Source organism: Rhinolophus ferrumequinum, chromosome 10 (genome assembly GCF_004115265.2).
Source record: "Rhinolophus ferrumequinum isolate MPI-CBG mRhiFer1 chromosome 10, mRhiFer1_v1.p, whole genome shotgun sequence".
NCBI classification, from domain to species: Eukaryota; Metazoa; Chordata; class Mammalia; order Chiroptera; family Rhinolophidae; genus Rhinolophus; species Rhinolophus ferrumequinum.
The window spans coordinates 36,364,679-36,388,978 of record NC_046293.1 but is presented as its reverse complement, the minus strand read 5'-3'; the positions used below and the strand labels follow the sequence as shown (position 1 = coordinate 36,388,978).

The following is a 24,300-nucleotide window of genomic DNA, read 5'->3' as shown; positions in this document are numbered from 1 at the left end:
TTGTGGTTTTCATTTGCATTTCCCTCATGATTAATGATGTTGAGCATCTTTTCATGTATCTGTTGGCCATCTGTATGTCCTATTTGGAGAAATGTCTATTCAGGTTCTCTGCCTATTTTTAAACTGAATTATTTGGTTTTGTTTGATTGTTATTGAGTTATAGAAGGTCCTCATAAATTATCAATAGTAACCCTTATCAGATATACAGTTTGCAAATATTTTCTCCCATTCCATAGGTTACCTTTTCACTCTGTTAATTCCTTGCTGTACCAAAGGTTTTTAGTCTGATATAGAGACTCTTGTCTATTTTTTTATTTTGTTGCCTGTGCTTTTGGTGTCATATCCAATAAATTATTGCCAAGACCAACGTCAAGGTTTTCCTCCAACTTTTCTTCTAGCAATTTTCCAGTTTTAGGCCTTATGTTTACATCTTCATTCCATTTTGAGTTGACTTTTGCATGTGATATTTGATAAGAATTCAACTTCATTCTTTTGCAGGTGTATATCCTGTTTCCCCAACATCATTTGTTGAAGAGACTATCATTTCCCATTGTGTAGCCTTGGCACCCTAGTCAGAGATCAGTTGAACACACACACACACACACACACACATATTCTATATATATATATATATATTCAAATATATATATATATTTCTGAGTGTTCTATTCTATTCTATTTGTCTGTCTTTAGGCTAGTACCATACTGTTTTGATTACTATAGATTTATGATACATTTTGAAATCAGGAGTGTGATACCTTGAGCTTTGTTCTTCCTCAAGACTGTTTTGGCTATTTGTGTGTTTTTTTTTGTGGTTCCATATGGACATTAGGATTGTTTTTTTTTCTATTACTATAAAAGTGCCATTAGGATTTTGATAGGGATTGCATTGGATCTGTAGGTTGCTTTAGATAGTATGGACATTTTAACAATGATAAGTCTTCCAATCCATGAACATAAGATGTCTTTCCATTTATTTGAATCTTCTTTAATTTCTTCCAGCAATGTTTTACAGTTTTCAGTACACAAGTCTTTATCTACTTAGTTTATTCCTAAGTATTTTATTATTTTGGATGCTCTTTTGAATAGGATTGTTTTCTCAGTTTCCTTTTCAGATAGTTCATTGTTAGTGTATAGAAATGTAACTGCTTTTCATACGTTGATTTTGTATGATGCAATTTTGCTGAATTTATTAGTTTTAACAGCTTTTTGTGGATTCTTTAGGCTTTTCTCTAAATCAAATCATGTCATCTGCAAACAGAGATGACTTTACTTCTTCCTTTCCAATGTGGATGCCTTTTATTTCCTTTTTCTTGACCAATTGCTCTAGCTAGGACTTCCAGAACCATTTTGTATAGAAGTGGTGAGAGTAGACTTGCTTTGTTTCTAATCATAGAGGAAAAACTTTCAGCCTTTCACCATTTAGTATGATGTTAGCTGTGGGTTTTTCATATATGTCTTTTATTATATTGAGGTAGTTTCCTTTTATGTCTAGTTTTTTTAAAAATATTTTTATCACAAAAGGGGGTTGAATCTTGTTAAATGCATTTCTGTATCAAGTTAAATGATCTTTTGATCTTTATCCTTCATTCTGTTAATGTGGTGTATCATATTAATTGATTTGTGTATGCAGAATCATCCTTGCATTCAAGTCTCATGTGGTCATGGTGTATAATCTTTTTAATGTGCTGTTGAAATTGGTTTACTAGTATTTTGTTGAGGGTTTTTACATCTATATTCATCAATATATGGTATGTAGGGTTTTGGGGTTTCTTTTGGTTTTGTTTTTTGTAGCGTCTTTGGTTTTGGTGTCTGGATAATGCTGCCCTCAGAAAACAAATTGGTAAGAGGTCCCCTCCTCTTCAGTTTTTTGAAAGCGCTTCAAAAGAATTTGCACTAATCTTCTTTAAATGTTCGGTAGAATTCACCAGTGAAGACATCTGGTCCTGGATTTTCTTTGTTGGGAGGTTTTTGAATACTGCTTCAACCTCCTTACTAGTTACGGTTTGTTCAGATTTTGTTTCTTCCTGATTCAGTCTTAGTAGGTTGTATGTTTCTAGGAATTTATCCATTTCTTCCAGGTTATCCGATTTGTTAGTGTATACTTGTTTATAGTAATCTTTTATGATCCGTCCTCTTCAACCCCTCATGACATCAATTGTAATTTCTCTTCTTCTATTTCAGATTTTGAGTTTTCTCTTAGTCCAGCTAAAGCTTTGTCAACTTTATCTTTTCAAAAAAAAAATTCTTAGCTTCATTGATTTTTTTGAAAAATTGTCTTTCTATTCTCTATTTTGTTTATTTCTGCTCTAATCTTTATTATGTCCTTCCTTGTACTAATTTTGAACTTAGCTTGTTCTTCTTTTTGTAGTTCCTTGAGAAATAATCTAGGCATTCAAGAGTGTCTATTATCTTCTAAAGGAAAGCAACAGGACTATAAGGATCAATATATATTCATACTCAATAATATCAAACTTTTAATCACTTACATGGGTTTGCATCTATACGACAATAAGTTTTTTTTAATGTACTTTAGGAATCATAACAGTCTTGGAAATAGCTATTTAAAAATTAGATAGATCTCCTAAAAAAATCAGATAGACCACTCCAAATATCTGATAGACCCACCTGTTAAAAATATTTAACGAATGTTAAAGCATTGAAGATTTTTCTTTCAAAAAGATCTTTATTATCATGTTAAGAGGTAAGTATTAGCTTTTGGTGTGTGTTTTTAAGTTCAACATCTCTGCTTGCTAACATGTCCTAATGCTAATTCTTGGTTTCTACTCCTGCTAAGTCCAAGTCTCCCCCAGACTTTGACTCTAAATAGCTCCCCAGTTACCTAGTTTTCAGACCAAAAACCTCTAAGTCAAGGATGACTCTTCTCTTTCTTGCATTGCCACAATGAATTCATTAGCATATCTGATATGATCCATCCTCGAAATATAGTCTGAATGTAACCATTTCTTACTACCTTTACAACTATCACTCTAGCTCATGTTATACCCGTCACCTGGACTAGTGCGATTAGCTCTTAACTTAGTGGTTTTATCACCATGATCCAGTAAATATTTTATATATCAACCAAGTACACACACACACATGCAGCTGAAACAAAAATGTATGAAATATTATTTACTCTTACTATATGCAATATACTGATAGTTTATATTTATTTTTTAAAAATTGGTCATAATCCAGTAAGTTGATTTCAAGAACTGTAATTGGTGGTCTGTTATTGAAAAGACTCTTCTCATTAATCTCACTGCTTTAAATCTTACCATCTATAGACAAATTTCTACCCAGCATCCAGAATGATCATTCAAAATACATGTGATATTTCTTCTCTGCTTATAATCCTATGATAGCTTCCCATCCCTGCAGAATAAAATTCCAGTTCCTAAACATGAATTGCAAGGTTGTGGACGTGACCCCTGCCTATCTCTCTGGCCTCATCTCCTACCACTGTCCAGCACTCACTTCACCCCAGCCATGCTGGCCTCTGGCTGCTGCTCAAACATACCAAGCTCGTCACAGCTGCAGGACCTTCTCACTAGTTCTTTCCTCTGCCTCGCACACAACCCAGATCATCACATAACTCCCTATCTCACTTCGCTCAGCTATCCACTCAATTAATCACTCCTCAGACAGGCCTTTCCTGGCCATTCTAAAATTAGGTCCTCCCGCTCCTTGTCATTCTAGGTTTTCTTATCCCTGCTTTAATTTTCTTCAAATCATTCACCACTCTCTGGCATTATAGCATATAATTATATGTTTTTTGTTCATTACTTATGTCCCTCAATAGATGTTAGATTCACAGAGGCAGATATTTGTCTTATTTCCTATAATTCTCCAGCACCTAGGGGGAAAAAAAAGCCTGGCAAAGAGCTGGCACTTGGATGCTGTATGAATAATGACATGCTTTTTCGCATAGAGTCCGCCAGAGCAGTTTGGTTTTTTTTTTTTTTTCGTTTTTCATTGTCTCTCCATTCCTTAGCATTGGAGCCTATTTATCTTGCACCAGAAAGGAAGCCTTCTTCTAAGTAAACGGCCCCTGAAAGTTACAGTTAATAAACATTTCCTACCTCATCTAAACAGAGAATATTTAGTGGACTCATTCCCACAAGAATCCACTCATTTTCTTATGCATAGGTAAAACCCATAAGCAAATCATTCGGTGTGTAGCTCTATTTGGTTTTGTCTGTTTTTAATGATGTCTAGAAATCAGGAACTAATGCATCCTTACACTGATAAGTAGTATGTTTCCAGAATATTTTTAATGACTGTTATGTCAGATTTTAACAAGTAGATAGTGGGGGGTTATTAGTTGTAGGAACTTAAGTTTTGAAGACAAACATATCTAGGTCTGATCCCAGTTGTTACATAATCCTACCAGGGTAAACTTGGGAAGATACTGAAGCTCTCTGAATCTAAACGCATGTCAAATTCTGAGCGCTACATCCAACACAGTAAGTTCTCAACAAATTGCACCTACTATTAAACTGGGCTTCTGTGTGTCTAGAACGATAAATACAGAAGATTCATGTACTCAGAGAGGACTATGGTGTAGGCCTCCCTCCAAATAGTTCTTTGTTGCTAACTAGAAGAATTTCAATGCTCTCTTTTGTGGAGATGGTATCTGTGTAAGGAAGCTGCTACATATCCACTTAACCCACACCTTTACCACTAACGGAAGTCTGGGATGCCTGCTTCTTAGGGAAAGCAGAAGATCATTTTTTTGAGAGTTCCCTCTGGTATTAACCTCTCTCTGGTATCTAGTTTCCTTATTTGCAGGGAGTAAAATAAATTTTCTTCTGGGTATTTTGTTTGAGGAAACTTAGTCTCTACATTTTTTTTTTTTACTTTATTAAAATTCAATATATACCCATGTTCATTCAAAAAGCATTTCTTAAGGGAATGCTTAGTTTGGTAGTAGCAGCTATATAAATCAAGCTCAACAAAAGATATAATCACTGTCCTTGTTTAGTATGTGGTTTACAAAGCGTACAAATTTCAAGAATTTCCCCATAATCATAATTAAGGTGAGCGGGAAGGTAAGACGATAAATCATTTTACATTTAGATTCCTCTATTCCCTATGACTTTTTTTTTACTTGAAATTTAATTAACCAGTGCCCACTGCAATGCATTATATACTGAGGTGGAACATGAAGCCTGATCGGATAGGAGTCAACAGACCCAGCATCAAGTTCTTCCATTAATTAATCTGTGGATTTTCCATTAATAACTCTCAGGTCTTGATCAATGCACTTTACAACCTTATGTCTCTATCCTGTGTAAAATTATGAGGTTTTACTAGATGATCGGTAAGACCCATCTCGTTAAAAGAATTCTATATTCTGTAATTACAAAATTTCTTCTCTAGAGAAAATAACTCATTACACTGGTTCCCACAGATGTTAAAGTTCACTATTTGCAACATTGAGTATATAAGTCAATTTCACACTACTCAGATTTCACAGTTCAAAATTGTCAGACAAATTGTCTTCCCTGAAAAGTGTCATCTGAAATCAAAGTATATAACTTGAAAAAAGTAAATCAAACGCTGTGGCACAATCACAAATGTGTCATGTTTATAAAGCATGGGTTTCTTATATATAAATGGTCATCACCTGAAAAGGTATTCGTTTCTGAAGTAAAAATATTCCAGCCTGAATCTCTTCAAAATCTCTATCAATTTATCAAAAGATTCTTTATGGTTTCCCAAGCTGCTCAGCATTAATATACAAAGGTTTAGCTTCTCTTTCATGATATATTTGAATTCCTACAAGGAAAGTCACAAAACAAGCTCCACTATTCCAGTGTTAAATACAAACATACGACAGAGGCAATATAAAATGCTGTGGCCATTTCCTTCTCAATAGTATTCACTGTTATTGGACCCTAAAATTCTAATTGAATAGATACCAATTCCCAATTACCCAAAGACTAAATTATCTGAATTGAACAAATATATATTGGGTATCTATCATGTGCTTAAAATTGAGTTTTGTTTTCTTTTTCTTAAGACAGTGGGTCCTTTACTATTTCATCAATCATCACAATTGCTTTAGAACAGGATGGGACAAGGAAATGCAAAAAAAATCAGTAGTTGTTGATTAGTATATTCAAAAGCAATTTTTAAAAAAGGTTAGTTTGGCAAAGGGGTTGAAATTAATATCCCAGAGTTTTCAGAGTTTACTTCTTGCTTTAGCTTAACTTAGGGGGCTGATAAATGTTAGGAAGTCATCTGGCAGTCAAGAAGTAGAGATAATAAATGATGGATAAATTAAAGAGATTTGTTTTTATATACTTCCTTTCTAACAAAACTGGGAATAGCTACCTAAGAAGTTCTTATTTTCCCAGTGTTCTGCTAATTTCTGGGATAAGGAATCTGTTAGAGTATCAGGAATAAGAGTCTTTTGTATTATAATTATTCTACTAAAATTAGAGACTTTAAATAGGTCAAGGAAAAATCCAAGCTTAGACTAGTCGGATCTCACAAGGATTCAAATAAAATATATTTTTTCCTTAAATTTTATTTATTCTTTGTTTCTCCAGCACATATCACATACCCTCACACTCACTCTTATTTTCTTTCCTCACCCTCACACTCACACACACTTATCCTAACACTCACTTTCACCTACATATGCACATTCATACACAACCCCAGTTAGGGAAAGCAGAAGACTACAATAACATCTTAGACATAGTACTATATATAATAAGCATTACCTGGGTTTCAAAAATCGAAGGAAAATCACAAAATACAGAATACTTACAGTAAGCTTGTTCTCCCACTTTTCTTTCACAGTAATTTCTGGATTAGTTACCCACTGTAGAGAGCTATCAATGAGGGTTTCAACTTCGGGAACTTCTTCATGCTGAAAAAGATTTCCACATCATTTACTAGGAATGCAGGTGAAAGACATATGCTACAACTTAAGAAGTAATTTAGTCCAAATTTCTACTTCATAGGCAATTCAGGAAGACACCAGAGAGTTCCTTCTCAATCTAATGTCACCCGGTGACTTTCCTTTTTCCCAGGACATTACATGTGTTGAGGCTAACTCTCGTCAGGTGCTCTATACATGCTGAATATACACATAGAATTATTTTCCAGAACAAAACTTACCCATTTTCATTCCCCTTTCAAATAGAAGAAAACAAGCTTGTTCGAGGATTTTTTCATTTATCAAACCAAATACTACCTACTATATATGCTAGTCACTGTGAAAGGGACTAGAAATACTAACATGAAGATGTTTTCTGCTTTCTCTGACCATCTAGAGTTTCCAGTCAAAAATAAAAATGAAAAAAGAGGTACTAGCCATTAGCTAGAAAGAAAACTATTCAAGAGGTACCACATTTCTAGCCCTTTAATAGTAAAGATGAACCCATAGGAAAACTAAGCTCAAGTAATCCATATCTAATGGTCAACCTGTTAGTCCTAATTGAGCCAGAACTAGAAGATCAACTTCAGGAAGGTTTGAGAAAAATCTTCTCTTTTCATAGAAGAATTAATTTGAGTCTTAACAACACACCAATATGCTTGTGCTCAGCAAACAGGCAGTAGGTCACTTATCTGCAGGTGTTTTTAGCCAGTGAAACATCACAATAGGTGTGTGTTATACAATACCAGCTTCTGAAGCATAGCTGAGAATTGCAGTCTCTTTTGTTCAAGTTCTCTGAGTAATATTAGCATTTCTTGGTCGATAGTCATGTCCACAGATGACAAGCTGATTAAACTGCACTGCCACTCAGTTTCATCGTTCTGAAACAATTACCAAAATGCCCACAACTCTGTCATTCTAACAGAAAACATTCATTATTTTTATTTTATGAAAATGATGCCTACAGGTCATTGTAATTGTCCCCATCAAATAGTTGTAAATAGTCTTATCCCCCCTGGGAATCTCCCGTACATCCCCCCAAAAACTGTTTACGTTTTCTCTCTAGGATGGCTTCAACTTAACTGATTCATTCTCAAGAAAAATTTATTTACCCTATAGATAACATTTACATGTGGGTGATATAAACTGCTATGGCTCTAACTTTATGGAAATAAGGAAAGATTAAGAAATTCACAGAGAAAAAATAAACGATGGGGAGTGGGGTGTTCAATAAATCCCATTGAAGATAGACTGGGTTCTTTTGTCTCTCATTCATAGAAGATACTGTCAGATAATGTTTCGCAAAGCATATTTCTTATAATTCTCTCAAAGTCTCTCTCTCCTGTTATATTTGAGGTGTATGACAACAACACATTAACTTTTTTTTTTTTGCTGTCTGTTGGGAAAAGGTCAGAAGGCTCTTATTTCCAGATTCCAATTAGAAGGCAAACTTCTTCATCAGTGGAGTAAATCTCAGAGCCAGAACTTTGTCAGCGGTTTAACTCCCGTTTAGAACTATAGAACTTTACAGACTGGCATCTTGACATCATCATTATCTCTGAGGACTGTGGATAAAAACACACTGCCATGGCAGATTTGCCACCACTTCATTCAGTCTGGCAGTTTGGCTTGGTGTCAAAACACAGTCAAATGATGAGTATTTGAAACAGAATGTCAGGAAAGCACAGTGCTCAGCAGAATGGCCAAGGCTGCCTGAGACGGTGTCAGATGAAGGCAGCATATGCTGCTCCTGCATCCTTGGCAGGAGAAATTCAAACAGCATTTGCCCCAAAGACATTCTTCCTCTCCTTTCAAGGTCATATCACAGCTGTCAACAAGAAGACATTCTGACATATCCATTGTCCACAGACATGGAGAGACCATTAAAGTGGTGAAAAGAAAGGAATTTTCTAATAAAGCCTTTCCTGATGTAACAAGCATAAAACTGAAAAGTATACTGGAGTGAAAATATAGTATTGGGTGTTCCAACATTTCATCTCCAAGGAGGCCTCTGACTGTTTCATCTCCTGTTATAAAGAATTGGGTCTACCCCACACATTGAGACTTTTTAAAGGAATAATGCATTTTGCCATTTTAAAATTAAACAAAAACGTATAAAAATGCTCATTTCTGTTCAGAATGTAGTAACCACTGTCATTCAATTGGATCGGTCAATTACATCCTAAAGCAAAGAAATTTCATGTTGTTTCGGAGCATCTTTATTTTTGTTAGATACATTTCCTTTGGGGGGTTTGGAAACACTGAACACATAGTTCATGGATATCTACTGCTATCTTTAGGATCCCAGGCTAGGGAACATGCAGGTAGTCTGTCCTGAAATGTAGCAAGAATATAACGATTTCTAAAGTCCAGATTCATGGAACACACATTTCCTCAGCCCCATGCGACCCTCACTATAGTTTGCAGCCATAACTGGAAAAGGTCTGTTCTTCCAGGCTCAGAAACATTAGACTTAGATTCTAAAAACTATCAACAGATTCTCTCAAAATGTCATGAGTATTTTTCAGCAAGCTATGGACCTTCACTTCATAGTAAATTATCGCACATAGTGATTATTTTTTAAAGCTTTGCATTTGATGATAATTACCTACCTCAGCAGACTGAGCAAGAATGAGTTCACAATGTAAAGATTTTTCTCCTTCAGAGATGATACTCTTATGCTCTCCACTAACATTCAACTGGATCCCATTCCTTGAAAAAATAACAGTAGTCCCGTCTGATTAGATGTGCCTCCAACATTGTTTTAAGTCACCAGAATAAGGTCTATCACCACATAATCAGTAAGCACTCATATATGCCCAGGATTGTATTAGGTATTTCGGAATACGGAGAGAAATAAGAGAGAATCTCTGCCCTCCAGGAACTGCACAGATTCGTGTCTCTAGATGGTGGCAAAAACATAGGCTACTCTCAGATGAAAAAAAAAATGGAGCCAATAGTTAAAAATCAGAAATTTCACTAAAAGCCCATATATTTTGGGCTGTTCTTTAAAAATCAGAAGATGTGACCACATAGGGTCCATATATTCTTGATGCAGCAATTAGCTGGAGCTAAGCAGAGTCGCCCCCTCTCCCTTTATTGGGGTAACGCAATTTTCTCATTTGCCACTCTCATAATGTAAGTATGTGCACTTACCTCATTGACTTTACTCATTTTTCTTATCTGAGAAGATCCTGTAGACTCCTGGACTAGCATACTACACATACAAGTACTTAGAAACAAATGGTTATAACATAAGATGAGGTATGTAAGAAGAGGTAAGAACAGTATGCCATGCATGCACTCAAAAGGATTGCTTTAATCTCAAGGGAAGAGAAAAGCAAGAGAAAGTCATGAAAAACTTGTGAAGTCGTTCTCTTGGAGAAAATACCACTTACAAAGGTATCGAAGAAAAGAATGTGACCCCTGCAAAGAACTGCATATCACTGAGTAGACAAAGAACGTATGGTGGAGGCCCATGAGAGGAGGCCGGTAAGGTGTTCTGTACTCACAGGATGAGTTCCTGTTGCAAGTGCTGTAAGTCATGAGACAATTTGTTTTTATCCTCTCGTAAATCCTGGAATCACATACAACATTAGGCTGTACATGTTACTCGAGTGGGGAATTTACATTTACATTGAACAACCCCACCTTGCAAGAGGTGAGATTATTATGGTATACCTCTATAATGCTTCCGTATTCTATGATGGTTGACTTAAGTTCTTCTATACTTAAATCCTTCTGAAAAGTAGAAGAGAAAATTAATAGCTAATAAATGTACGAGTCCACCAAATCGTATTTATTAGACTATCAATCTGAGCCACAGAAGAACCGTAAATGCCCAGTGGAAGACAGAAAGTTGGTACAATATTCAGTATCTGGGTCAATGTCTACCAGCCATGAATAATTTCTTTGAAACATCATAACAAAGCGGGAAAGAAAAAGAAGAAAAATATTGGTCTTCCTTCACTTCCTTATATTGAAATGGGGAAATTTATTAACTTAGGCTGTGTCTCTTAAAGCCACCATAATCAGCACCTCTGCAGCCAGCATCCTTTGTTACCAGGTAGGCTATGATCACAGGATACAAGGATAAATAAAATGATATCTATCGATTTTCCTATCTATCTATCTGTCTGTCTGTCTCGCTATTTATCTATCATCTATATATCTATCATCTATTTTTCTGTCTAATCAATCAATCTAGGGAGAAAATAATTTAGGGATATATTCGTCTTCTTCCCTAAAACAAATGACTGCACCCTCATTGTGTTGTTGTGCATTAAATTTGCATCACCAGTATCTAGCCAGTGACTGATAAATTGGCAACTAATATTTATTACGTAGATTAATGACCGTCACCAGAATTTAGAGAGGATGTTAAAACTTATCCCAGATGAAGAAGTCAGTATTCTCCATTCAGAGTAACATTTTTTGTGAAATATTATAAAGGAAAGTGTAATATTCTTGACAGAAAATTAGAACCAGATATTTTCATAGGGTGAAGTTACACAAATGACCATCTTTTTTATGATTTGGAGAGAGCTAGCCAATCCCACAAAACTTCATGGGAAGGGACAGAACTAACCTTTTGCAAACTTGCATCTTTATTAAGCAAAGTGTTCTCATATGTGTACAACTGCATCTGAAAAGAAACAAGTTTCGGGAAGACCATTGGAACATTGCTTTGATAAAGGACAGTGCCACAAAAATCATTCCAATAGGGAGACATGTTTCTGAAGAACCTTTAACGCGAATGTGTTTGTCACTTCTTAATGAACTTTCACATCAGCCTCACAACAATCCTAGAAGTGAGGTCATTGCCCTTGCTTTATCAGTGAGGAAATTGAAGCTCAACACTATTCAGAGACTTGTCCAATGTCACACACAGTGACAGAACTGGGCCCAGATATGAGTCTCTAGCCAAGTTCCTTTCCCACCATTTCACACTTCATATGATAAGAGGACATATAGAGTCTTTATTTTTTGGTGAAAATGAAAATCTAGATAAGACATGAACACAGACTCCATGTGGACATATAGAAGACTCTCTTTTAAAAACTTAAGTTTAAAAATATTCAAGATTTCTTTTAGCAAGGTAAATATTTAGGATATATCAGTTTATTCAAACCCAAAGCAAGCCTGTTGGCATAGGCTTCTAAATATAATGTAACTGATAAATATGTTTATCGATTGAATTGAAAAACATAAAAAATTAATCAGCATAGTTATAAGTAGAATCATCATCATAATCATATATATTTGATATCCCTTTATAGTTCTAAAGCATTTTCACATAATCATCTCATTTGAGGTTTCAACAAGCTTGTGGATTATGTAGAAAATATCATATCTATTCAGTAGATGAGAAAATTGAGACTTAAAGAGGTTAACTAATTGCTTACAGTTATAAAGCTTTTAAGTAAAGAAGACAGGATTTGGACCCATGTCTTCTAGCTCTTTCCACTAGTTTATAACAGTTATGTTTTCCAAAGACAGTAATTCCTAGAATAAAATTAATTTTAATGTCTAAATTATAACTGCTACAACATATGTATATTTGTATACCCACATAGAATTTGAATATCTGCTGGGAAACTTGAAAATTCTACATATAGACATGAAATTTAAGTACATCATCATTTCAAACATACACACTCCAACAAAAAATATTGCTCAAATAAACCATTAGCGATGACAATAAGCATGACACAAATTCCTAAATTTATTAATAGTTGTCTTCTGTTTCCTGATGAAATGTAAGGTAAAAAACAGACTTTTTAGATGCACTATAGATACAAATCAGTTTTGTAAGGTATCTTTTAATTCAATCAAAGAACTATTTTTTCCATCTCTCCTTATTTTCTGTGATAAGAAGATACAATAGCTGAAATCTATCCTGAATTTGGGATTTACAAAATCAGACATTGTTAAATTAGAAATTGCCACTATAATAAATAATAAATGTTGCAAAGGTTGTGGAGAAATTCGAACACTCATACACAGCTGGTAGAAATGTAAAATGGTGCAGCCACTTTGGAAAACAGTCTGGCAGTACCTTGAAAAGTTAAATATACAGTTATCATGTGACCCAGTAATTCTAATCTTAGGAATATATTCAAGAGTAATTAAAACATATGTACACACAAAAACTTATACATAAATATTCACAGCGTTATTAATAGTCAGAAATTAGAAAAAGCCCAATTTGCCATCAACTGATGAATAGATCAACAAAATATGGTATATCCATACGATGGAATATGACTCTGCAATAAAAGGAAATGAAGTATCAATATGTGCTACAGGTGAACATATTCCATAACATAGATGAACCTTGAAAACATGCTCAGTGAAAGAAGCCAGTCACAAAAGACCACATAATGTACATGGTTCCACTTCCATGAAATATCCAGAATAGGTGGATCTATAGAGACAAAGTAGATTAATGGTTGCCTAGGGTTGGAGGGAAATGGGATTGACTATTAAAGGGATTTATTTTGGGATGAAAAATGTGTTTAAAAATTGTGTTGGGTGATGGTTGCACAACTCTGTGAACATATTAAAAAACACTGGCTTGTATATTTTAAGTGGGTGAATTTAATGGCATGTTTATTATATATAGAATTATATATATATAATAGATATATATATATATATATATAATATATATATATATATATAATAGAAATTGCCTTTTATATAGTTCAGACATCTTATAAGGAGTACAAATTTATAATCAAAGATTATTGTATCAATAAGTCTTATACATCTTTATAAAGTAATATGGGCTTGATGGAAGAAAATATTTTGCCAGTGTTTGGGAAGTGCTTACTTGGTGCTCTGTCTCCGTTTTAGACAATTCCTCAATCTTCTTTTCCAATTTATATATATCCATAATGTTCTTAGTACTCTAATGTAAAAGAAGATAGCATTCTTAGATTTAGACCAAAAAATAAATAAATTAAATAATGTCACAAAGTCTTTTTCAGGAAGTAGTATTTTCTTCATTAATGTTATAATCCCTTTTAAACTAAGGGACAAAACTTTAGACTTTGTCCAAAAAATCATGTGATCCTTTTAACAGTACCATCCAGGAATATTCTCAGTAGTCCTTTCTTATCTTTCATTCCATCTCAGATGCTCACTCCCTAGTCATACCTTCACAGTCGCCATCATCAGCAACTCCGATGCCTCTGTTATCTTAATTGCAAACATATCATTCTTCAGCCACCACTTCTTGTGTTTCCAGATTACTTCTTTGAGCACCAACAAACCTTCAATCCCCACTAGAGCCCACAATCCATTGATCCAATCACTTTCTTATTCTTCCACCTTTCCGTGATTTCAGTGCCCTCTTTACTCAACTTAAATTTTTCCATGGTTGATCATTACAGTCACTCTCTTCCAAATTCCCTTAATTCCTTTGCCTCTTCCCTACTTCTTTGCACGTGCTTAATTTTATCTTGCACCCACCCCATACCAGCACCTTTTCAGAGAAACATAGTTAAAGAAAAATAGAAATTGAAACAACAGCTCGTAAGTTAAATTCATAACCTTAAACCTCGGTGTTTAGGGATCATATTATATCTTCCTAGTCCATTCACATGGCTATTTGCCTAAATCAGGGATTTGCAAACTACATCAACTTCCCCACCCCACCCACACCTGCCAACTCTAGCTGACCACCTGGTTTTGTAAATAAAGTTTTACTAGAGCATAGCTGTTTTCGTATTGTCTCTGGCTGCTTTTACACTATAATGGGAGAAGTGAGTGGTTGCAACAAAGGCCTTTTAACCAGGCAAGCCTAAAAATATTTACTATCAGGTCCTTTACAAAAAGTTTGCCAAGTCCTGGCCTATTTCATTCCTTCTCTCTCCTTGAACTTCCAGTACCTCGTTCCACATCCTCACGCTCAGCTGATAACTTGACTTTGTGTTTCACTGAGACATTGGAAACAACTTCTGTATTACCTGAATATATAATAATATCTTTGGATGTATTATAAAGCATTTGCCGATCCTGCACACTTGTCTCCACCTCTACTGTTACTGCTTCAGTCGAAGCCTCCATCAGCTTTTGTCTGGATTATTACAAGCGCCTCCTCATTGGTCTCCCTACTTCTTCCCTTGCCCCACTACAGTTGATTCTAAACCCAGCAGCCACAGTTATCTTTTAAAAAACAGAAACTAGAACGTGTTACTCCTCTGCTCAAAACCACCCAGCAGCTGCCATCTCACTCAGCCAGAGTCCATGCAGTGCTTATATAAGACCCTATGGGTCTAACCCCATGCAGCTCTCTGCCAAACCTCTTGCCACTTGTTCCCTCTGCTCCAGTCACACTGGCCTTGCTGTCACTCAAAAATAGCAGGCAGGCTACAGCCTGAGGTCTTTGAGTTTGCATTTCCTCTGCTTGGAATGCTCTTTTACAGATGAACCTCCTTTCTAATTTTTAACCAAATGATTAATTTCATAGTGCTACTTTTTTGCCAACAACCCTAGTTTAAATTTCACTCCCCTACACTTCTGTTTTCTGCCTTTTTTTTCTCCATAGCATTAATCACAACAATCTAACTTGCTAGTTCCTCACGGGCGAGTTTGCTTAAGCTTGTCTTCTCAACATCTAGAATAGTGCCTAGCACATGGCAGTCTCCCAATGAATACGGGTTAAATAAATAAGTGAGTAAGTGAAACTGAATAACTACTCAAACCATTGTGCTGTTACTCGTCACAGTGCAACAGAGTTGTAGCCCCTAAAGGAATCTTAGCTAGACATTTATATGCCTGCTCTAAAGTAAATCAATAATTGCAGTGGTGAACGGTTCTAAGTCTCCTTCTATCTCAATTCTAAATTGGTTTGGTACAATTCTTTGATGCTAGGCAATAATCTTAAAATATCTTACATTGGGTTTTTAATTGTAAAACAGTAGTTTCACGAAAACTGGCCTCGTAGCTAGCTATAACATGTCTGAATCTAATGTATGGTTTCTTTCCTATCTTAATTGTTCCTTTCCAAACCACTATGAAGTTTTTAAATGTCTACTTGCCCCATATTTTGGATAATTCTCCAGATTGTTCAGCACAGCTTAACAAATATCTCTGATAAAGTTATATAAAGTCCAAATTAAAAAAAAAAAAACAACAAAAAACAAACAATGCATACCACTTGACATTCAAAAGGTACCCACAGAAAATTTCCCTCCAAAATGGTAACTTACTAGTATCTTTGTTACCTGTTCTTTCAATACTTTAACTCTGTTGCTTAAGAAAATATATTGCATAGAATTATTGATTTATTTTAGAGATTTTACTAATATTTCCTAACATATATGAGGTATACGGTGAACAAAATGGCTCCACATGCATTCTCTTAATCTCTAAAACAACTGAGGGAATAGGTATTATTAACCCAAAACAGATAAATGGCTTTTCCAAGGTAAGACTTTCAGTGACTTTAAGATCTGGTCTTTGACTCAATACTTTTGCCATCTAGGTCAGTGGAATAATAATGGAAAATTATTAGACAATATCTACACTTTCCTTCTTGATTTGTACAGTTTTTAGATGGATTGATTTCATCTTAAATTTGAATTTTTAAAATCCCATTCTTCCACGGATAACTACAAAGGTAATAATGTACTTCTGACCAACCATGAAAATCCTATCCACTCTTCCTCATTTGTCATTTAATAAAGCAACCTGGTCTTTGGCCCATAGGAGACTGACTGTTCACATGGGTTCTATCTAACCCATGATTGTATGATTTCCATATGTTTATCTGTGCCCATATTTTCATGATTTCAACATACCTCTTCTTGGAGAATCCGAATCTTAAGAATCAGATCCCGGTTTTCTGTCTCCTGATTCATTAAAAGAAGAGTAATTAAAAAGCATTTGAGAGGTTTTTGAAAATATCACATATTTACCTGCAAGTCTGTTGACTTTCTTTCCCTTTGTCAACTTTAAATATGGCATTGACATATCACAAATAAGCCTAGTCTGAAAATACTCTCGTATGGGGTTAAGCCTTTGGCTTTCAGTTTTTTGGGATCTGTGAGAAGTTACTCTTCTCCTTGACTCAATCTATGACAGGAAGGGTGGGGGAGGAACAGCCTGGCTTTTTTTCCCACTACTTACTGCCATTCACTCCTGACAGGTAGTGGGAACTCATCTATTTAAACAGTCCTTTGAAATCACAGAGTTCTAGCTTTCTACTTGGAGCTGTGGATATTTCCAGATTCAACATTGCCAGAACATATGAATATCAAAAACTTTTTATAATTAAAAACCCCAAATTCAGAACCAAATTCTGAAGAAAAATATTCCAGGATAAAATATATACCAAAACATTAACAGTAAATCTTGTGGCTAGGGGAGAGTAAGAATTTTGTGGGATTTTATTTTTTCTTTGTTAATATGCATTTCCTTATTTTTATAAAGTGAACAGCTATTACCTTTTAAATATAAAAATAAAACAGGAAACATCTCGGTGTCACCGGTACAAGAATGAAGGAACACACACCCCACATAATTGGAATCAGAAGTCTGGAGTTCGATTTTGGCTGCACCATTTGTTAGACAATCAACTTGAAATAACCAAAACATCTTGGGAATTCACCTATAACTCTATTAATTTTTTAATGAAGAATACCTACTTCTGTTTCTACCTCACGGAATTTCCATGATGACCAATGAGATGAAATACTAAAAATTCTTTTGAAATTGTAAAAACACTATAAAATACAAAGGATTAGGATTGTAAATCTAGGCCTCTGTATTTTTAATAACAGCTAACATTATCCAGACCTAGGAGGAGAGAGGACCTTGACTTCTTTACATGTATCGACTCACTAAACCATCCATGGCCGAGGGTATGAGGTTATGTGGTGTGCCTCAAGTTACACAGCCCTAGGAGTCAGGACTTGAATGGCAGCATTCTGACTTCCAAGGGTGGGCTCCTGATCATTTCCCTACATTGCCTCCTCAGTGGTCCCATAAAAGCTCCTCAGTGGTCCCAGACTGAGTCTTTCCTCTCGTGCATTCATAAAGACTTTCAGTTACCTGACACTCAGTGAGTCTAGTCCCCACATTTACTATTGAGGCAAGAGCTAAACTAAGCTGTGTCAGTTGTGGGAGCTCACAAGTGAGTGACATAGGCCTGGAGCCTATCTCCTGGTAAATTACAGGCCCCAAAATAAATTAGTTGGAGTGACTTTCAGCTGAACCCCGCCATCATTAGCAATGCTAGAATACTGCTGGAATATATCAGAATTTCGACAATTATTACTAAAGTCCTAGATAATAGTTTAATATTCTCAATAAAAATGATTACATACTTATCTCTTGGCTGAGTTAAAGCTTAGTCTAAAAAACAATTTGCTCTAAAAATTACAAGCCTGTATGTATAGAGCTTCGTAATAATCTGGAGGTACTAAAAATTTGATTTTTAAAAAAAACTGAGAAAAACTTGAACGTTTAACAGAGAAAAAATTTTTTAGACAATTCAAGTGGTTTTTAGTATTTGGTAGTTATGAATTCACCTACCAACTTCAGGAATCATCCCAGAGGGCTTCTGGGTCTTTACAAACCATTGTGAATATAACCGTGTAATTTGTAAAGAATTTTAATCTTTGTTGAGAAGGAAACAGTTTTTTATCCTACCAGCCTTTACTTTTCTAAGGTGTTACCAATTCATTTATCAGTCTATTGACGTCTGATTTTTGCCTCCAAATAAACCTTTTGGAGTTCAGTTATGTAAACTATTTGCCAATTTCAAAGTACTTGGATAACTTACTAATTGTTTGTTCTGGGCTACAAGCATGGTCTTCTGCTCTTCTGAAGCAGTCAAATTACTTTTTAGTTCTTCCAGTTCTTCTTTTAACAGATTTGTTCTCATAATAGCTTGGTGGGCACTGTGGGGGTGGAGCAGAAGGCAATGAGCAAAACCTCAAATATAACTGTCAAATACACTAAGAAAAGCCAAGGACTATTTTTGGACCCAAGTTGAAAACCACTGAAAACTTAAACCAGATGCCAACAATAGTAAAAATATACCCACTGTCTTTCATAGTTCTTGGAAAAGGAAGAGATTTGAGGGGAGTGTGGTGGGGGAAAAGGATAAGAGGAAACAAAAATATTCCTGAAGATATAAATTTGGAGACTCCCTTTGTCTGAATCACACAGTTCTTTCCTTCTACTAGTAAGATGTAATATTAGTTAAGGCAATTCCACAAATCTTTATTGAATAATGCTAGGTTCCACGTGCTATGCCCTGCAACGGGGTTTACGATGGTGAACAAGGGACATAGTTCTTGGCCTTATAAAGGTTATATACTAGTGAAAGAGATGGAAACTAAACAAATAGTTTCTATATGATATATTTCATTTTAAGTTTATTTAGCATTGTTTACAATAACAAAGCATTGGAAATAGCCAAAATGCCCAGTAAAAGGAAACCTATTAAATGTATTCTGGTAAGCCACCTCATGGAATTACCCATCTGTATTCCCAGTAGATTATAAACTGTTTTCTGAGCAGGTTCTCAAAGAAGATACAACTTTTTCCTTACTAAGGAATTATATCTATCATTCAACAAATATTTATTGAGCTTCAATTCTGTGCTAGGCAATGAAGACAAACTTGAACTCAGTCAGAGAACTTTATCCTCCTGGAGCTTATACTCTAGTGGGGTAAACAGACAACCATAATTATAACACAGTGTAATAAGAACCACAGAAGGAGTGAACCCGAGTTCTATAGATACTGCGTAAAAAGCAGATAGTTCAGATCACGCGAACGAGAAAGAAAAAAAGGGAAAGAGAGAACAGAAGCTCATACAGGGACTGCAAGCAGTAGATATTGTTGGCCCTTAGAGTGGAAAATGGGAAGTAAAGATAAGGTAACAGATGTCCTATCGTAAAGGGTTTGCAAACCAGATAAAAGAATTTGGATTTTATCCTGAATACAGTAGGGATCAACTGAAGTGTTTAAAACAGGGGCATGATGTAGTCAGACTGACATTTAGGAAGAGCATTCCTGCGCATGTGGCACAAGTTTTGCAAAAAGCAGGGAACCTAATCAGGAGATCGCTATAGTGATCCAGGTAAAAGGTGCTGTTCACTTGAACTACATAGAAGATGTAGAAACGGAAAGAAGGAAATCTATTTGAGAGATATAAAGTAGGTAAATTTAACAGGATTTGCTATTTGATTTAGAAGTGAAGCCTGAGGAAGAAAATGGAAGCAAAGATTTCTGGCTTCAAAGGTAACTGGAAGGGCGGGAGTGCTAGTACTACATACTACTAAGCGCGAGGGTCACCAGGTGGACAAGAAACAGTTCCACCCATTAAAAAAGGCACAGTTAATATAGAAGGTAAATGATTCTATGACAGGACAACTGCACGATATCAAAAATAGGCTCTGAGCACCTAAAGGAAACAGAGGCTCTTCCTGAAGTATTAGGAGAAGGAAAAAAGAGAACATAAAGATTTAATTTTGTAGATATTGGCATTCTGGCTGCCCATACAAATTTTCTAGCCTTGCTGTCCTTCTGTGAGTTACCCAAATTCACTTCAAATACTTTTCTTTACTGCTTACATTAACCAGCATGAGCTTCTAGCACTTGCAACCAAAAGCCCTGTTGGCACATTCATCCAAGGCACATTTCTCACAAGAAAGTTTTAATTATTATATTTCAAATAAATAATAAATAAGCCAGTTGTGGAATGGAGAGAGCTTGAAGTAGGTGTGTGTGTGTGTGTGTGTGTGTGTGTGTGTGTGTACAGAGGGTGCCAAAAAAATTGTATACATGTTTTAAGAAAGGAAAACTATATTAAAATTATAATACTCAATATATACCAATAAGAAAAGATGAATACAAGTCATGTCTGATTTCTGCAATTACAAGAGGTGCTCAAAGAGGTTATCATCAGCGTCCAGACACTTCTGATTACAGTGAACTACTGCTTGAGCAATGTTGACCAAAGTGTCCACTTGTGTACATTTTTTTGGCACCCTCAGTATGTATGTGTATATATACATATATTGTAGGTTGGTTTACTGGCTGAACTAGCCTATCAAAAATTGTGAAGGTAAGAGTCCATGGTCAGAATGTTTTACTATTTTTTTCAAGTTAACTTAAAACTTTTCTGTTCAGAATATTAGCATCTACATCTTAAACACAGATTTTATGAGAACCTTCTTGCTTTTTTTTGGATGCTCAAGCCTCTCCCTGCAACCCATTTTACCAGTGTTTCTTAGGTCCTCTATCCTCTAACTTAAGCTAAGGTGCGAAACTTTCTTATCATCCTTCTAGGCCATAGGTACCCCGATGGCACATTTTAAATCTGACTCATCAATGAATCTCTCATGATACTTAGCACGGGGCTTTGCATAGAGTGAGAGTTCCACAAAACCACAGAACATTTTGGAAAGGTCCATTCTTAACCCTTAGTCATATTGGTCTTACATAGAGAACACTACCTTGAATGGCATAGAGAACATCATTGCTAGAAAAGAACCGATCAATATTGCCAATGGGAATATAAAATGGTATAGGTTCTTTGGAAAACAATTTGGCAGCTCCTCAAAATGTTAAGTGTAGCTTACCACCCAGCAATTCTACTCCTAGGTATAAACCCAAAAGGACTAAAAGCATATCCACACAAAAATGTGTACACAAATAGTCATAGTAACAGTATTCATAAAAGTTAAACAGTGGAAATAACCCAAATGTTCATCCTCTGAAAAATGAATAAACAAAACGGGGCATATCCAAACAGTGGATTATTTAGCCATAAAAAGGAATGAAGTAGTGATAGGTGCTACAGCATGGATAAGCCTTGAAAACATTATGCTGAGTGAAAGAAGGCAGTCACAAAGGACACACATTGTATGATTCCATTTATATGAAATGTCCAGAATAGGAAAATCCACAGATTACTGGCTGCAGGGAGGGAGGGAGGGAGAAATGGGGAACGACTGCTAATCTGTATGGGATTTCTTTTTGGAGTGACAAAAATGTTCTGGAATTAGATCACAGTAATGGTTGCACAATCTTGTGAATACACCAAAAAACACTGACTTGTACACTTGAAGAGGGTAAATTTTATGCTGTGTGAATTATATATATATATATCAATAAAAACCAGATTTTTTAAAAAAAAAAGTAAAAAGGCACTGAATGCTGCCAGCATGCAGTGCCCCACCATGGCTCACCTTTTTATCTGAAGGCGCAATTCAGTACAATCCTCCGATAACTGGCTGTTAGCTTCTTCCAAGGTTTCCAATGCCAGCTTAAACTTATTATTTTCTTCCTCCAATTTCTGCTTGTTGAAATGCAGGTCTGCTACAGAGGCAATCAAATCAGACACATCTCTGCAAGTGAAAGAACAAATGGGAATAAATAATCTTCAACATCTCTACTCCCTTCTAATCAAAATAAGGCATATGGTTAAGCCGAAACAGGCTTAACTATTCCTGTGAGATTTTCTACTTTATCCTCTTCCATCCCCATAAATATAGTGTATTTATACAATAAATATTTATACAAGCATTTATGATAATAGCATCAACAATTTTTTCCAAAATTGCCAGGTATTCAGCATCTGCTAGTTGTGAAGTCAGCATGCACAGCTTTTGTTTATTCCTTTCCACTTTACTCCCAACACTTGTCTCTGTCTACACTGAAGAGTTCCTATTGCTGCCTGGATTATGGGAGATCCCCTAAAAAATTGACACAGTACTCTTTCAGTCAAGGGATCTTAGCAGATTTTAATAGTCTTTTAACTAGGAAACAATTCTTGAAATCTTATAATTATAGCCTGTTGCTCACAATTTAGTACTCATCTTCCCTAATATTTTCTACAGCTTGTTAATGTTTGTGAGTGTCACTCCTTCTCTCTTCAGTAGGTCACAAACTCTTTGAGAGTCTGGTCTGTGTGTTTCATGGAGCCCCAGGCCTCCTCTTCCTCTTCATATCTTATCCTACGCTTAGTATAAGTTGGGTGCATGTTTCCTACTCCACCTTTTTGTATGGCTAAACCTGAAGTGGTAAAGATAAAATAAGTGAGAGACAGAATCACCTCTCCTTACTATCTAAAACTTATACATATCTAAAAGGATCTATTAAAGATGTGCTGTAAAAATAATCCCCCAAAGATCTTAAGGGCAATTACATAACTCTACTTCAAATGGAACTTGTTTTCCATGGGAAACTCATAAAATCAATGAAGAGAAGGGTTTCATGAGTGAGAAAATGTTACTTTACGTAATACTAGTCTTACATAATGGGTGTTCCTAGTAAAAGTAGTTCTAAAGCAATTGGGATAGAATAGTTTACAGTTAAACATAAATTATGTTCGCTCTACCACAAAAAAGGGGTGCGTGAGTTAATCATAAGTAAACTGCATGAATCCATGAAATAAATCATAAAACTTGAGGCACTTGAAAAAGCATTACAACTAAGAATGCTTACAAGACTCCTTTAGACACATCTCCGCCCAAAGCCTCGAAGTCCCCTGATGTAGAGTTGGTTATATTTGTGGTCATCTTAACTGAAACACATACAATAGATTTTTACGAAAAATCCACTTCTCCAAACCACAACAAAGTGGCAGGGCAATCCTGAAGAAACACATACATACTTGCTCTGCCTGATTTTGTGCTGTCCTGTTCAAACACAGAGTCACTGATGCTGCCGCCTGATCCACTGTTCACTCCTTCCCTGTAGCCAAAAACCAAAAACAATCAGCTCAGATTCTTTGCCAGACAAAAACTTAACTAATTTTTCAAATGTGCTCAGTACTTTTCTATTCAGATATTTCTCTCTGGATTTTAAAACCATCTACTCATTCAGAAACTATTTGGCACCCAATACTGTACTTAGATAAGGTAATAGAAAAGAAACATAAGGCATTCATTTACTTCCACCTTCCATAAACTTGTAATCTAACATGGAAAAGAAAGTGTGTGTGCAAAAACAGGTAGGGGATGATATTCAGCAGCTATGATTAGGGGATAGGTGGTCTCAATGGATTAGGAAGCTGCCGTAGTTTGGAGTGATAAGTGACACTTGCGGAGGTAGCAAGACCTTGACCCTTAAAGGACTGGAAAGGGAGAGTCATAAACAATTAATATTTTTGGATACAATGATGGTGTTACCATTTTCCATGCCTCATGGAAAACCTAGTTGAACCTAGACTAATTGTACTCGAAGCATTTTACTCCTGAAATTTGGGGAACCCTCTGTGCAGAGCTCTGTCCAGTATACAAACTCTAGCCCTAACCCCCAAAATAAACAAATCAAAATTTCAATCACTCTTTTCCCAAAAATTTCTATACTATCACTTAAGTTTTGTTACTTAATCTTTCTAAATGCCAAATCCTTTCACTATCTCTCTGGAGGAG

General features: G+C 35.6%; 1 protein-coding gene across 1 annotated transcript in view; it reads right to left on the bottom strand.

The window, feature by feature from the left end:
- The window catches only part of LOC117029242 (lymphoid-restricted membrane protein), a 38,139-nt gene that overhangs the window by 1,981 nt on the left and 11,858 nt on the right, over nucleotides 1-24,300 (bottom strand). The window contains exons 5-17 of the mRNA XM_033118367.1: nucleotides 23,538-23,617; nucleotides 23,369-23,447; nucleotides 22,111-22,269; nucleotides 18,690-18,807; nucleotides 16,705-16,755; nucleotides 13,731-13,808; nucleotides 11,484-11,540; nucleotides 10,577-10,636; nucleotides 10,408-10,472; nucleotides 9,508-9,607; nucleotides 7,642-7,776; nucleotides 6,785-6,886; nucleotides 5,633-5,784 (exon numbers count right to left, since the gene is read on the bottom strand). Coding sequence (XP_032974258.1) covers nucleotides 5,633-5,784; nucleotides 6,785-6,886; nucleotides 7,642-7,776; nucleotides 9,508-9,607; nucleotides 10,408-10,472; nucleotides 10,577-10,636; nucleotides 11,484-11,540; nucleotides 13,731-13,808; nucleotides 16,705-16,755; nucleotides 18,690-18,807; nucleotides 22,111-22,269; nucleotides 23,369-23,447; nucleotides 23,538-23,617 — 1,236 coding nt within the window. The remainder of the gene's footprint in view (nucleotides 1-5,632; nucleotides 5,785-6,784; nucleotides 6,887-7,641; nucleotides 7,777-9,507; nucleotides 9,608-10,407; nucleotides 10,473-10,576; nucleotides 10,637-11,483; nucleotides 11,541-13,730; nucleotides 13,809-16,704; nucleotides 16,756-18,689; nucleotides 18,808-22,110; nucleotides 22,270-23,368; nucleotides 23,448-23,537; nucleotides 23,618-24,300) is intronic.